We start from the raw sequence: 16,144 nt of genomic DNA, 5'->3' as shown, positions 1-16,144 counted from the left end.
TACACAGTGATGTTACTAAGATCTTTCTTCCACCACTTTAAAGAGTTTATGAAAACTTTTGAATGGTGTATTATTTTATTGATCTTTACTCATTAAAAACAACAGGGGGAAAAATCAATATAGTTTTATTCAAATTCTGGGTCTGTTGTAGGTGTTTCATGGTTTATGAGACAGAGAGCAGTCAGTCTTGCATCACTTCATCAATCAAAAATCAAAAATGCTTTACATTTTTAATAACATGCTTCATATTAGTCATTCTCTTTCAACCTAACACTTCATTTCAGAAAATAAAACCACAGCCCAATATGGCCCACTTGACACAGTCACTCAACAAAATCAAATAGTCATGTATGAAAATGACTGTTGATGAGAACATCTTATCTGAAGCCAATGATCTATTTATCCCAACTCCATCTGCTTGAGTGGTAATGTAAGTAAATGAGGCCAGGGAAGGCCCTTGCGGTTCAGTGAGAGAACAAGTGTGTGTGAGATCTTGTGCAGTATGTAAACCCTTTGACATCAGTGTTTGGGCTTTCTTTATGAGAACATCTGCGGCAGCTGCCCTATAAATTCCCAGTGTTGAGAAAACATGAACAAAAAGTTCCATTTTTGTATGGCAGTGTACCATGGCGAGAAGCGGACCTAGTCGTGCCTCATCTGGAGCGCCACGGTCAACGTTTAGGGAAAGTCAAATCGGGGATGGAGAACTGAGACAGTGTTACTGTGTGTTTACAATTCTGTTCTACATAGCAACAGACATGCTTAAAGTGAGCTTAATCATGGCCATCGTATCAATCCCAGAGGACAGACAAACATACTGTATCTCTTCTTCTTGATTTTATTGCATTTGTAAAGACCACCAAGTCTAAGGTCTTTCATGTGTGTTTACGGAACTCCTCCCTTACTTTCATGCTCTGTCAAGGCTTGATTCTTGGATTACTCTCTTGACTATTAGATAAAAAATATGCCACTGTTTTTCCACTCTAAAAAAAAAAATGTCAGCATGCTGTTACAGCATTCACACTTGTCTTTACATTTTTTTTTTTTTTTTTTACAGAAGTCAGATTATTAAAACTTGCCTCAGGTTTGTGGGTAAATATAACAACCACTTGAATATTCTTGCTACCAGATTTCTCTTTGAACTTTTAGATAATCATCTTAGCATTTCTGAAAGTCCCAAAGTCAAGTAAAATGTAAAATAGTGTCTTTATGAGACCAGGCATTATGCACACATATTGATTGACAGCCTATTTTATTCAATGACAAAGTTTTAAGTTCAAAAGGGCATTATTTGTTATCTACTCAGAGTAACAACTGTACAATTAAATTCTTGCAACAAGACTAACTGCTATCCATAATAAACACAACAGCAATGACTGCATTGTATAAGACTGAATACATAAATTAACAATATAAAAATAAATACAAAATAAATAAACACTTAAAGGTATAAAAAGTATAAAAGCACTATGTGTAAAAATTGAAATATGCAAATGGTACCAGTATTGTACAGCTCCCATATGGTGAAGCATGAAGTACCAAAGAAAGTATTGTATTTGGATATATTTTAGCTCCTGATCAGAGCACTGACTAGTCACAGACCATTTCACATTTTATATTATTTAAAAAAAAAGTATTCAATATGTTCTGAGGGGCAGACATAATTTAATTCAGCCGAATTCCCATTAGACTTTATTTCATTTTTTTAAAGATTAAATTAAATTAACTTTCATTTCATTTTATATTATTTATTATTATATTTTTTCTTCAACAAAATTAATTTAAATCCGGTGCGGCACTTTCAACACAATCCCCCGACAGTGAGAACTATGTGGCGAAAAATCGATCCAAATAATGGAGACATCATTATTTAAAAATATGTATTATACCGGTTTGTAATTTTTAAAGCAGCTTTTCTATAATTTATTTGAACTCGGTGAAATGTGTGGAAAGTGCCGGAGTCTTTGTGAAAATAGATAAACATGCAGCAAGCTAACGTTACAGTGGAGCTGCTGCTGGTCATGTTTAGTGTCTTGTCGGCAGATAACTGTCCACTAACGGAAGACAAAATATGAGGGATTTAACATAACTCAGGACGACGCTATACGAGAGCAGTATTTTGTTACTTCTGTTGCACTAACTTTGTTGTAAATGTTAGATAAGCTAATCAAGCTAAGTTAGCTAGCAAGCTACAGTGACTTTTCCTCTAAAAGAAGAAGACGAGAGGAAATACTTGCAATGTATCCTGATGGCTTCAACTTCTGCAGTAGAAAAAGGTTTGTAAGACATGTTTTTACTTATCCCTGCTACATTCCTGTTGGTCACTGAAGTTTACAAAACCATAGTTATGTAAAGCTCTGCACTGCAGCTGGCAGTAACGTTAAAAGTTAACGTTACTGTTTAGTGTGATGTATGCTGATGAATGATACGATTATTAGTTATTAGATGGGAAAAGGATTTAATATTAGAGCATAATAGAGGGAAAACCGTCCTTGATTCTCACCTGAAAGAATATTTCCTCTATATAAGACAAAAGACAGGACAAGAACACATTTAGATGCCTTTTAAACTCCACTAATATCCCTACTATCTGTTTACCTTTGGTAAACTATGTATCAGTATTGATTAAAAAAGCACAGTTCCCTAATAAAATGTTGACATGATTTCACAGCAACATGGCGTGAAGGTGACAGGTGTCTAGCTTCTGACCCTAGAGATGGCACCCTGCGAGAAGCCACCATCCAGAGACTGACCCCCACCTCTTGCAGTAATGATACCACCGCATGGGTGGTGTTCACTGATCGTAGTAAAGATGTGGAGAGGGAAGAAGAAGAGGAGGAAGAAGAGGAAGCTGTGCCTGTTTCAAAACTCATGAGATCAGGCTTAAATCACTTTAACCGGGAGAAACCTGTGTTTGCCAGAAGCGTCACACATTCCAGGGCATGTGTCCCTCTAGAGCTGGGTGATGGGTACAAAGTCCCCTACACCATCAACAGATACCTGAGGGATTACCAGAGAGAAGGTATCAGGTTTATTTACAAGAACTTCATCCATTCCAGAGGTTGTATCCTGGGGGATGACATGGGCCTGGGCAAGACTGTACAGGTAAAAAGTATAAACAGCTGTGAGACCATTGTTTTCAGCAATTGCTAAAATGCGTGCTGTTTATTTATTCTTCATATTGCTGTCTCTTTCTCCTTCTCTGTCCTGTGTGCTGTTTATTTATTCTTCATATTGCTGTCTCTTTCTCCTTGTCTTTCTTCACTTCTTTTATCTTATCTTAGGTCATTGGCTTCCTTTCTGCAGTGTTGCACAAAACAGGAACGTGGGAGGACATTGAGAACAACAAACCTCAGTTTCTGCAGAGTCAGATTCCCTCCAAGCAGAGTAAACCCAAGAAAGTGGGTACTGAAATAAGATGCTAACATAAAGCGTTAAAAAAGTTTTAAAAAATCCTATAATGTCTTGATAGGAGAAATAGATTTTAAGGTGGTGCAGGTGTGTTCATTCAGACTAAGACTGCAACAGTGAAAAGCTGCAAGTATCAGAATGAACATGTCATCAATATGATTTTGGTATATTTTGTGATCAACTCTAGGTATTCCTGATTGTAGCCCCACTGTCAGTGCTTTATAACTGGAAAGATGAACTGGACACATGGGGTCACTTCCAGTGTGTGGTGGTCCACGGGCTGAGGAAAGAGGAGGAGCTGGCTCGCATCAAGAAGGGACGCATTGAGATCGCTCTCACCACCTACGAGACTCTTCGACTTTGTCTGGACCAGTTTAATAAGTAAGAAGAAACATTCTCAGCACACAAAAGCATCATATATCATAAATGATACATTTTCTGTGTGCATGCATGTTAAACCATGATGTTATTTTGCTAAAGTCTTGATGAATTAGTTTCTGTTGTAGTAATGGATTTTTGTTACCTCTGCCCTCCTCGCAGCATAGACTGGTCTGCTGTGATTGTGGACGAGGCTCACAAGATAAAGAATCCAAATTCCCAGATCACTCAGGCCATGAAGGATCTGAAATGTCAGGTCTGAGAGCTTTGTGTTTATGTTTGTATTGTAGGGGGGACACTATAACTAGTGTGTAACTAGTAATGACTAGAGTGTGTGGATCTTCTGGAGTGTGCTGATGATGGAGGAAGGAAGTCAACAAGACTGGCGCCCTTTTCTCTGCGATTTCTTTCAAGTGTAGAGTCTGTACTCAGGCTCTTCTTATTTTCACTGTATTGAAAAGGAATTGAAATATGCCACCATTATAGTGTATTCAACTGCTCACTGCTTATTTTTACATTTAGGCTTTGGTTTTCATGGTAGCTTCTTACTTATATTTCTGTCAGATCAGAGTTGGCCTCACTGGTACCATCTTACAGAACAACCTTGAGGAACTGTGGTGCGTCATGGACTGGTGAGTCCAGAGACTTTTGCTTCAATTGTACATTTAAAAGCATATTTCAAACATGTCTTTCTCTGCTATGGAAGCAATGTTCAAAGCCAAATCATCCCTTTTAGCTTTTAATGTATTTTTTTTATTTTTATTTGTTAAGCATTGTGTTTGTTATTCTGTGCAGGGCCATACCTAGTTGTCTTGGCAGCTTAGGACATTTTAAGAGCAAGTTTTCAGATCCCATTGAACAAGGGCAGAGACACAATGCAACAAAACGTGCCCTAGCCATAGGGAGGAAGACTGTCAAAGCCCTGGTGAAGAAGATTTCTCACAGGTTTCTCAGAAGGACTAAATCTCTGATCAAGGAACAACTGCCTAAGAAGGATGACAGGGTAGGATTGGTTGTTCTCTGGAAACATTCACCATCTACTTTATAGTATTCCATAATGACAATAATCAGGTGAAGGTTTATGTTGCTCTGTTGGGTTTTGTCCTAGGTGGTGTATTGCTCTTTGACCAACTTTCAGCGCACAGTATATCAGACGGTACTGGACACTGAAGATGTGACATTGCTGCTGAGGTCTTCAGAGAAATGTGACTGTCAAAGTGGACGTACCCGAAGAAGCTGTTGCTATAAAGTTAGTTCACCCCTATTTACCATTTTACAGTCGCAACAGTAGCAACAGAGTAGGCTATGGCGTAGCCTATGATGTAAGGTGTTGACAGTGTTTTTGTAATTACTCTCACCGCCAGAAGGGGGAGACAAAAGTCCTGCACTCCAGCTTTAAGGGTCAAATTACCTAAATCAGACAAAATATACAAATTATATTCTATACTAATTTACCTAACTTAATTATTTTGTTAATGTTTTGAGCAAGGTAAATAAGGGGGAAATATGCTTTACTGAATTTAGGTGAACTGACCCTTTAAATATCTACTGTACTTGTACTTTTTATACACCAGGTACTATAGTGAAATTCAAAACCCAACACAGGAGTCTGCTACAGTTTCTTTCATTTCATTGCAGGGAGGAACCCATCCAATATCCATTTGAATTTATATCAAAATTATGAGGTAATAGAATAAGGATTGGGCCATTTAAATAATACTTTCCTCTCTTCCAGACAAACTCAGAAGGTGTAAAAATTAAGGAGCTATACTTTAGTTACTTGGCCATATTGAGGAAGGTTGCCAACCATGCAGCACTGCTACAGTCCACTGCAGGAACCAGCAAGAAACAGGTATGAACATGTAGTCCTGCAACTCATTTTGTCTTCTAAATCATCAGATCTACAGTATCTCGTTCACTGACACGACTCATTTATTCTTATAGGAAAAGTATGTGAGTGCCATTTGTCAAAAAGTATTCCAGAAGTTCCCAGACTTTGTGCAAAGATGCAAAGATGAAGCATTTGAGGCCCTGTCCGACCCGATGTACAGTGGGAAAATGAAGGTACAGCACAGGAACAAAGGCTCCGTCACCAGTTCTTTACAAGCTGTTTTAGTGTAGATTACCATGTTTATCTTTCTTTTCAGGTTTTGCAGAAGCTGCTCAAATTTTATCTGCAAAAGAGAGATAAAGTGCTTCTTTTTTCTCTCTCAACTAAGGTGAGAGCTGTCTCTGGATGTTTTGCGTGCATTGGAATCTGAATTTCTTGTGTCAATGAGTTTGCATGTATGATTGCAGAGATATGTTGTTTGAGACTTGGATGGACAATAGGGTGAGATGTTTTCCCACAGTAAAATGGTTTGATGCTCACAGTGATGTAATCTAAAAGGGATTTTAGATGGTGTCAGAGTTGGAGTATGCTCGTTGGTCTTAGAGCTTTACGCCCATTCACATCCATTTGGCTTTTCAGCAACAGGCTTGAACACACGCACTAGAGCAGATGACATGTTTACAGAAAAAATGGTAGCAGGAGACATGGTTTTCTCACGACATGGATTAATAGGTAAGCCTTTGGGTTTACAAGTGAAAGCAATTGGGAGTTTTTGAGATAATTAGACTTGGCAGTGCAGAGTCTAATGGTTGCTGTCACCTGAGACAGTATGATAACATTTCACACTTCTGAGGTCATATTTTCAGGCCCTATGTTTTGCTTTTTCGGGAATCATAGAATCCATACAGTATTGATTGCACAAGGTTCAATGTTAGCTCTGTAATATACCTACAAACCAAGAACATTATGTTGTATGTTTTCAATTCGACTTGTTTGTCTAGCATCTATATTTTATCTTTCATACAAACCATTCAGCCTTGGCGATGACTACATTCACATTATAGATTTACAGAGGTTAGACATTGTCAGTTTTTTACACGGCTGATTCATATGTTTTGAACCCTTCAAAACTGTTTGTTTGTGTTTTCAACCTGACAGCTGTTAGATGTACTGGAGAGCTACTGCATGGCTGAAGGGCTAGACTACAGCAGGTTGGATGGAACCACCAAATCCAAAGAGAGAGTCCAGATTGTCAAAGAGTTCAACAGCTCCTCTCACATCAACCTCTGCCTGGTTTCCACCATGTTAGTATGCAAACCAATAATAAATAATTTTTTTTATAAAAGAAATAGCCTGTTGTTGTGCTTTATATGTACATTACAAACCTTAAATGGTGCTTTAATGCAGAATTAAGGCCTTGCAATACCAATTAGGGCTGCTACATTTATCTATATTCCAACAGTAAGTGCTTATTTTAATATATTCAAAACCTGCTAACAACTGACTCTTTGTCGTGTCAGGGCGGGTGGTCTTGGTCTAAACTTTGTAGGGGCCAACGTGGTAGTACTGTTTGACCCAACATGGAACCCAGCCAATGATCTCCAGGCTATTGACAGGTACGTTGTTAGCCATGTCTGAACTAACAGTTTTTAATGTTTTAACGTACTGTATCTTCCCTCAGCTAGCTTCAAGAAGCACCAAAGCTGCTAGTATTACCTTTCTATTCATATTCTTTGCTGATTGCTGTCACATACAGTGTATATCAAAATGTCCAGTCATTGTAATAATAATATTTACGTGTATATGTTTGTGTGTCTTTTCAGGGCTTATCGTATTGGCCAGTGTAAGGATGTGACTGTTCTCAGACTGATCTCACTGGGGACTGTAGAGGAAGTTATCTACCTCAGACAAGTTTACAAACAGGTACCAGACAATTATGACAATTACAATTATGGAAACTGTCTCTGTCTGCATTTGAGTGGCACCTTGAGTTGATTCCACATGTTAGCATGTGACTATTATATGACACAAGATCATTTTATTTTCGGTTAGGCTCAATAATGTGCATTCAGTGCTCAGTAATCTTTCTAACTACTTCTCTATGTTTTCCCCCAGCAATTGCAGTGCTCAGTTATGGGCAAGGAGAGTGCGCGGCGGTACTTTGAGGCAGTGCAGGGGCAAGGTGTCCATAAGGGGGAGCTGTTTGGGATCAAAAACCTCTTCAGGCTGCAGACCCAAGGGACATGCCTTACTCGCAAGATTTTAGAGGTTAGATTGCCTGTGGGCCTTTTACTACTGCAGGTTTAGGGATTAATGATGTGTTCGACTGAAGTGTACTGCCTCAACTCACAATACAATGTTTCACAAAACAGCCAACAAAACTTTATTTCTATTGTTTAGAATTTACTCTTATGTTGTCATGGTATTTGTCAAGATTATGAGCTGGAGGCCCTTAAATACTAAAAGAAAAAAAAAAGGTTTTTTGGAAAGCATATTGCACTTACTGTTATTTCTGATATTAATACTTCAGATACATGCCTAAAACGCCAAAAATAATGTTTTGTCTCCTCAGAAAGATGAAAACTGAAAGATAAAGTCTGTTGTTGATGATTCTGACATCATTTGTTTGATGTTGTATGATGAAATGTTAATATTTTGTGTGGCTCACTTTGGTTCTTCCTGTTAGCGAGAAGGACAAGTGGAGGCTGGTGTAATGACAACCAGCACACACACAGGCGAGGAGAAGGAGGAGGAGACGAAGAGAGTTAGCGTGAGTAACTCTGCCGTTCTCAGAGACCCAGAACATGGGGCACTCATCTTTCCCATCCCTCACTCCATCTGCCTTCCCAGGCGGCCCACTCATCCTCCCATTCCCACGTGAAAGAGGGGATACCTCAAACTGGGGGCCTTCCTGTCTGTCAGTCAAACAACCCACACACCACCACAATCTCATTTAACTTTGTCTGCCTTAGCTCTGCATTTTCTGATTGTTACTTTCCCCCATAATTCTTCACCCTACAGTCCTCCTACTCTCTTAAAGTGGTCTATTCCAAAATAGATATGCTCCATTTATAAGAAAAAACAGCTCCTACTCTAAAAAGAATTGTGAAAATTAGATAAATTATGTTACTTTGAAAGAAAGAATAAGTAGAATCTATCTTGTCAATAGTAAATACCCCACTGTAGGCTTTAAAGGTGGCTATAAAGTTTTTAGTTTCCTCAACAGCTGTGGTTAGTTCGGGTTCAGTCAGTTATAATAAATTTATATGGTGAACAAAAAGACCCACAGAAACCTTTTAAACCACTGCTCCTCATTATTTTTCAGCAGTGAAACTAGAAGTGGTGTATTTACTTAAAGTATGAGTATTTGCAACATGCTGAGCGTATGGATGGACAGCGGATTGTTTTCAAAAGTTTCAGTGGACATTTTGATTATTTTTTTCCTGTCATGATAACTTCACATCATTGGAATCTATTGTAACTGACTGACCATGGCTCCTGTTCTCTATCAGTGAGAAAACGTTTTACAACCACCTTCCAAGCTGACAGCAGATGGGTATTTAATACTCTCAAAAGAAAAGAGTATCACTTAAAGGACTTGGCTTAAAAAGAACATTTTTACACTAAACTCTGTATTTTTGTGAAACTCAAGGAAGAGGTTCTCTTTGTCTGCCTCTCTTTTTCTCTCCGATGCCGTGTAAAACAGCTGGATATAATTACCTAGTGTCCTGATGGAAGGAGCAGACCACACTGAAGTCTATCTTCTGCTTTTCAGCTATTTATTTACACAGCGATACCCCTTATCATCCTGTTCCCAGCCAGGGCTGCACTGTGCTGCACACTGTCCTTTTTTACAGGGCTGCTGCTCCACTGAGGCCATTTAGAGTTTTGAAAACATACAGAATACACTGGGGTGTCTTATCACGCACAGAAAGAAGCTTGAGGCGTGTAAGCACCCACTCGCACACAACCTCTGCAGAATTGGGTTGTGAGTCGTGTAGTTCGCAATTTTTGTAAAATTTGGATCTCTGGTGGTGGTCGCTCCCATAAAGACTCATTCATATAACTCCAGGAAATGCTATGACCCATTTGTCTTCTTCATATTACATCATAATGGAGGGCATGTGTCACATTGATGTTTATTATGATTTATTGTTGCAAACATCTGTTTTCTATTACACAATGAATTCTCTCATAGGCTGGTCAATTTAGAGATGGCACGAACAAAGGAGCTGCAAAATTTGTTGCTTTTTGTAGCAATTTCATAGCTAAATGTTTTTTAAACATATTCATTTTTCAATGTAATTTACCTGTTTGTTTATACTATTTTATTAAAGGAACCTGGAGATTCTTCAACTACAAATGCCGCTATACTAAATGATGAACCAATCAAGGAGAACAGAGATGCATCAAAGATCCCTAGAGGGGTGCTTGACTTCAGCAGTGGTAGCGAAGAGGATGAGGAGCAGCAGGGGCTTAGGAGGAAAGCCTCAGACCATAGTGCAGCGGATGGCACAAGGGGTGGGAATGCTGCCACTGGTCCTGGTCGAATGACTCTCCTCCAGCACGGTTTCTCTAGACTGCTCCAAGCGGTCAAAGAAAAACCAGAGTCAGGAGAAGGGGACAGTAGTCCAGATGTTGAAGAAATCACCTCTGACGAAGACAATAAAGATCAAGGGAACTCAAGAAATAAGGACAGTACCTCCACTGGCACCAATAAGAACTCCAGTGCAAGGAATGGTGCAGTTTGTCTGCCTAAATTGGGAACAAGGGTGGGAGAAAATGGAGATGGTGGGAGACAAGAGAGGATTTCTCTGTTGAAAGAGACTGATGATGCCGTAAGAAAGAGTCTGGTCCAGAAAGGTTGGACATGTAAGAAAATTATAGTGGATGAGGAGAGTGATGAAAACTCCTCACCAGACAGAAAGAAACGTAACAAGCTCAAAACCCTAGTTCCCAAAGTGCACCAATTCAAGGGTTACTCAGATGAATCTGAGGATTTGGACATAGATGCAATGACATGCCCTAAAAAGGATGCTTTAAGTTCACACAGTAGCGGAGGAAGAGAAGACCACAACAGAAAGAGGCCAAGCGCTAGTGTGAGGCACAAAGCCAGATCCAAACACACAGAGGACATAGAGACTTTTACATCTTCAGAGGATGAGTACACTCCTGTTAAGAAAGGGAGATCTAGAGGATGTCACTTTACATCTCCACAGACGGATAGATCCAGATCTGCAACAATAGACAGGACAAGCACAGAGAAGCAAGCAGAGGCATCCAAAGCTGTTTCATTTACGCATCTGAGAAGTCAGAAATCCCCGGCATCCAAAGGAGTGGATAGAACCATTGACAGTGTGCTAGGTCAGATTCAGTGCTTATTTGTCACTTTCATATATGCCAGAAAGTTTAAATGAATCTACTTGCATGCTAATGGTACGTATTTTGGTTTAAAGGCGGTGTACAAGAGGTGGTGTATACCCACTCTAACCAACGTGTTGTGGGCGGGAGCAAAGCGGAGGAACGGATCAGTAGAGCCGCTGTACGAGATGTGTTTGAACGAAAGATGTATTCTCAGCTCCCAGCTAATCACCTTCTCAGCACCCAGGAGGTACAGTTCACACTCATAACACTGGTTTAGCGCACTGCTTCTCCAAACATATGATATTGGGGTTGTACTGTATCTGTCATCTGTCAGTATTACAATAATCCACAGATCTCACTGTAAACAGTGTCATTAAGACCTGTTTTCTACGCCTATGCCTGGCAACTGGATATGACTGTGCAGAATCAGCTTGCAGTTGAGTAGGTTGCCTATATCAGCATCATAATGCTGCATGATTTCATCCACTTTCATGTCATCACAAGCCTGCAAAGAATGCAACATAACAGAAATACAAAAAGTTCATAGTGAGGTCTGTGGCTTACTGTGAATAACTTCATTAGATTTCTGGGATAGATGTGTTTGAAGTAAATTTTATTTATTTATTTATTTTTTTTAAATGTAATTATTTGGTGAGGTACAAACCAAATATCACTCTGCTCTGTTTTATTGAGCTGTTTGCTGACATCTCCACAAAACACATGTCTAAACTCAGCAATCATTATACATTTTGAATGATAACTCCATATAAGAGAAATTAATAGGTTTTTGGGTGATTATGGGTAAACAGCCCTTTATGTAATAATGTTTGATGTGTTTTTGCCACTCCTACTGTAAGTTCATCAACGTCAGCTGTATGTAAAACAAATTGATTTAGATATTTGATTTTCTTAAAGCAGCTATATTTTTTTTTCAATCATATATTTTTAAAATAATTTATCAAACCTATAAAGAATTATCACTCGACTGAGCAGCTCCACTCCGTTCCCGAGCTTTATAGCGAGTTGCTCATTGTTAACCTGTCTGGCCCACAACATGACTGTTTTAGTTCACTCTCACCGCTCTCATTGCGTCATTTTCAGTCGCAGCAGGCAGCTGTTTTCAGAGAAAAAGCTCTAAAAACTAACTCACTGTATGTTCCCTGCTCAGCACCAAAGGCAAATGGACAAAATTATGGACTAGGGGGTGAACATAAAGTGGGGTATCTAGCTGCTAAAGAGCCAGATGTGTTGTTCAGGACCAAAAACTGAGCCAAAAGAGTGAATATTGGACATACATTTGCCAGGTGTCCAGGAACACAAGCCATAATGAATGATAATGTTGCCTCATAACTGCTGGATGTATAAATGAGCAACTGTTTGCTAAAAGTTCACCATATCAACCTAGAAGGTGATATTGTGTCATTGTTGTGTTCTCAACTTGTTTCCACTGCTATGTCCCAACTATGACACAGAAGACTTTTTCAGAAAAAAAGAAAGAATGCTTTGTGATTATGGAATTTTAGTTTCTCCATGATTAGCTAAGAGGTGTTGTAATGCATAGCCTGAGGAAGAAATAACTCAAACTCACGCTCACTTTTAATAAAACTTGTTTGATTGTACCAGAGCTTGTCGTCAAGCCTGCCAGACAGTCCACCCTACCCTGCTACTGTCAAACCGGAGGAACCAAGTGTGGACCATTCGATAACCTTCACCAACAAGAGTGTACACCACACCAGACAAACCACTTTCATCATTGGAGAAACTCCCGAGGCCATACGCAGGTACTGAAAGCGTGTCAGAGAGGATGAAGTTAAGAGACAAGAACAGAGCAGAGAAGCTTATAGCAGTTAAGATAAAACAAACAAGCAGAGAGGAAGACAGAAAGGAAAAAAAAGTGTGGTAGTTGAGGATGAAATATGATGGATATCCAATGAGAGAATAAAGCAAAGCTACAAGAGGGTTGGATGGAAAATAATTAAGTGATGGGTAGACTTGGAGAAGTAAAAGGACTTTAGATAAAAGAGTGTGCAACAAAAGATGAAAGAAGAAAAAGTTTGGATCGGAATAAAGTGGGCAAGTGGATGAAAGGAGGAGAAAGTGGTGTAACGAGTGGAGTTGTGGGGAGGGAAGGAAAGAAGAGAGGAATTCCTGGCAGTGTAGGGAAGTGGGCCAAAACTCACCGCAGATATGATGTTGAGCGCCCCCACCTGGGCATCAAGAGTTGTGTGTTTCCGTGTGTGTGTGTGTTGTGTGTTTAGAGAGAGAGAGACAGACCACCTCTGAGCTCTCCCTTCCACCTATTTCCCAGCATCATGCCAAAGATTACCCAGTTGTGTTCAGGCTCAACAGTGCAGGAGTTTTCCCCTCCACAACCACAGCCCTCCTGAGACGAACCAAAAATGATTGCCCGAGGACTTCCAAACCCACACTGACACACACACACACACACACACACACACACACACACACACACACACACACACACACACGTCCTAATAAGCATTTACGCACACATACGGACACACTGTACTCAAATACACAGCTCTGTCATGCTGCATCACCTCCGCCCCCTACTTCTCAAAATACACTCATAAACAGACACCTTTGTGTCTCCAATCTCACACCCCAAGGGGAAGACTGTATCTCTGCCCAGAGGCTCACCAGGGAGCGAAAATACACACTAGTTATATTGATATCCCCTCAATTAACCTTGCTGTTTAATGATTTAAATCCACATGCACGTCGGGTTTTACTGCCGTTACTTTTATTTATTGTTTTTCCAGTGAAAGCCACAAATGGTAATAACACCACCATAATGCTCCTGCACCACCAGTGACTTTGAAGTATTTCTGTCCCTGAGTCTGGTTAGACCAAAGTTTTAATGACTGCCTAGGAGCTCAGGAAAAACACCTCATACTGCATGACTGTCTGGATATGAGCCTGAATATGTGGAGAACTATTCATCTTAGGCTAAGCTTGACAGACCCACAGAATATCTGATTAATAGTATGGGCCTTGTGGCTTTTTAAAGACGGTGTAAGTAAGTAGCTTACAGTGCGCTCACATGTGCCAAATTCTAGCCTCAGACTAACTGAACGTGTTGAATAGTTCACAGGATTTTAGCAGGTGATATTAGTTATAAAAACATCTTGTTATCTTCATTATTTGAGAATTTTTCTATGCATTTATGTGTTTTCACATCCCTTTATGTGTCCTTTGTGTGCTTGTGTGTAGGCAGCAGCTGGAGGAGATGGCGGCAAAATTAAAATTTCCCTCAGTCCATCAATTTGCATCGGAGGTTCTGAGAAGCAACTCAACCCAGAGACTGGCCTGGTTACGGCTGTATTACACCTCACTGAACCATCCAGAACTGGCCAACACAGTCACAAACAACTTCCCACATCATGATTCAGCGCTGACTTCCTCTTCTTCAACTGCTACCTCCACACCATCCACCAAAGCAGCACCTCAGACAGCTGCCACAAAGTCTCACACAGAGACCAGAACCCTACAAAAGGATGGTCCTAAACCCAAGAAGAGGTCTAAATACCCTCAGAAGTATCTGGAACCCCAGACCAAGCCTGGAACCCTACAAAGCAATGTTTCTCTGCCTCAGAAGCCAAAAATCCCACAAAATGATGTTCCGGAACCCAAGATAAAGCCTAAAAAAGGTGGTTCAGAACCCCAGAAAAAGCAAACGAACCCACACAAGAATGTTCTAGAAGCTCTAAGTGATGTTCCAAGTCCTGAGTCAGAGGAGCAGGAGGAGACGGTCTGCAGTGCCAGAGGACACAAGAGGACAAAGAGGGGTAGTGTTTCTAGTTCTGGAGCCTTCAGAGCTGGTGGTGGTCTTGGCGTGGATCGGGCCGGCAGCAGTGGTCTGGGGCCCGGGGAGGCTGCTGCTTTCCTGATCCACGAAGACACAGATACTCCTTCTTCTCTGGACCTCAGCCATGACTGGTCCACCACATTGTCTAAACCCACAGCACAGGGAGCGGAGCGAGAGCAAAAATCGTCTTCCACAACTAGTGAAACTTTTCAAGGGAAGAAAGTAAATGTTCAAGCCCTTTCCCCTCCAGAACAGGCCCCATCTATCTCCAGTCACCGTTCCCTCCTCACAGATCTGTTAGGAGACACCTCAATCCTCGACGACTTGTTAAAACCCAAGCTCAGGGGTGCACAGCAGAGCAGATCCCCAAAAACACCAGCTACATCCTCCTCAGTGTCAGCAAACACATGTCTTGCCACACCTCCATCCAGAAATGCTGTTAATACTGATCCTGGTGCACGAGACTCTCTGTCCTCTCAAAGTTCACACACATCACCGCCACCACCTACACACCAGACAGCATCAAAGGGCAGCCGCAAAGACTTCTGGGACATCCTGAATGAGGGTAATGAAGAGAGTATCAACAGGTTGACAGATCTGGCAGAAGTGCAGAGGGTTTGCATCAACACAAACTTTGCAGCTAGAACTCGGTCTATAGGGGAGGGGAGCAAGAGTCTGTGGAAGACTAACGAGAAGTTTCTGTGGAAGAAATAATACAGAAGACATTTTAGATTGTGTTAAATTTGTTCTTAGATGTCTACTAGTTTTGCAGTTCTAAATGAACGGTTTATAAAGACAAATACTATGAAATAAGATTTTATACTATCATCTGTACCTTTTTAAATGTTTTTTTAAAAAAAGTTTTATTTCTACCATTAATGAAATAATGAAAACATTCTGTGTTAACCCAATTAGTGAGTTACTGGCATAATGTCGAGTGTTACTTGAATAAACAACATGTTCATCACTCTTGGAATGTAAACCTGTGTAGATTGTATGGAAATTATTACCACACACAACCCCTGGTGAAAGACTGTAATTTCTCATCGCAGAGACATTTATACATATAAAAATAAGTGGAAACAAGCCAGATGAATCACAGCAGTAAATTCTAAATAAGTAACATATCAGTGTTACAAGAGTGTAACAAATAATTGATATAAATGTGTTTAGGCCTCTTGTGCGCATATGTAGTAAAAGGTCAGTGTCACCGTCTCAACTTCTGCCTCTGATACGATGTTAAGTGGATGTTTTGACAAAGAAAACCCAACCCGCTGTGGGCATTAGCCATTACTGTTATCCGATACCATGAGTGCCACCCCGGGACTGTT

General features: G+C 40.2%; 1 protein-coding gene across 1 annotated transcript; it reads left to right on the top strand.

Moving 5' to 3' along the window:
• The first annotated feature begins 1,845 nt into the window (after positions 1 to 1,845).
• On the top strand, positions 1,846 to 15,795 carry ercc6l2 (excision repair cross-complementation group 6-like 2). Its single transcript, XM_042422012.1, has 20 exons — positions 1,846 to 2,276; positions 2,672 to 3,105; positions 3,285 to 3,401; positions 3,599 to 3,792; positions 3,952 to 4,045; positions 4,354 to 4,421; positions 4,585 to 4,792; positions 4,898 to 5,038; positions 5,525 to 5,641; positions 5,734 to 5,853; positions 5,937 to 6,008; positions 6,779 to 6,924; positions 7,141 to 7,236; positions 7,444 to 7,543; positions 7,736 to 7,888; positions 8,307 to 8,390; positions 9,958 to 10,984; positions 11,077 to 11,231; positions 12,608 to 12,765; positions 14,219 to 15,795. The coding sequence occupies exons 1-20, from the start codon at positions 2,249 to 2,251 to the stop codon at positions 15,525 to 15,527; spliced, it is 4,821 nt and encodes a 1,606-aa protein (XP_042277946.1). The 5' UTR covers positions 1,846 to 2,248; the 3' UTR covers positions 15,528 to 15,795.
• The last annotated feature ends 349 nt before the right edge of the window (positions 15,796 to 16,144 follow it).

This window comes from Thunnus maccoyii, chromosome 9 (genome assembly GCF_910596095.1).
Source record: "Thunnus maccoyii chromosome 9, fThuMac1.1, whole genome shotgun sequence".
In the NCBI taxonomy this organism is placed as follows: domain Eukaryota; kingdom Metazoa; phylum Chordata; class Actinopteri; order Scombriformes; family Scombridae; genus Thunnus; species Thunnus maccoyii.
The sequence above is the reverse complement of the archived record's forward strand: the minus strand, read 5'-3'. Positions and strand labels throughout refer to the sequence as shown.

Coding starts and splice junctions, on each gene's coding strand:
- ercc6l2 (XM_042422012.1), top strand. CDS start 2,249: ATGGCTTCAACTTCTGCAGTAGAAAAAG. Junction 3,402..3,598: donor AGCAGAGTAAACCCAAGAAA/GTGGGTACTGAA, acceptor GATCAACTCTAG/GTATTCCTGATTGTAGCCCC. Junction 7,544..7,735: donor TCAGACAAGTTTACAAACAG/GTACCAGACAAT, acceptor GTTTTCCCCCAG/CAATTGCAGTGCTCAGTTAT.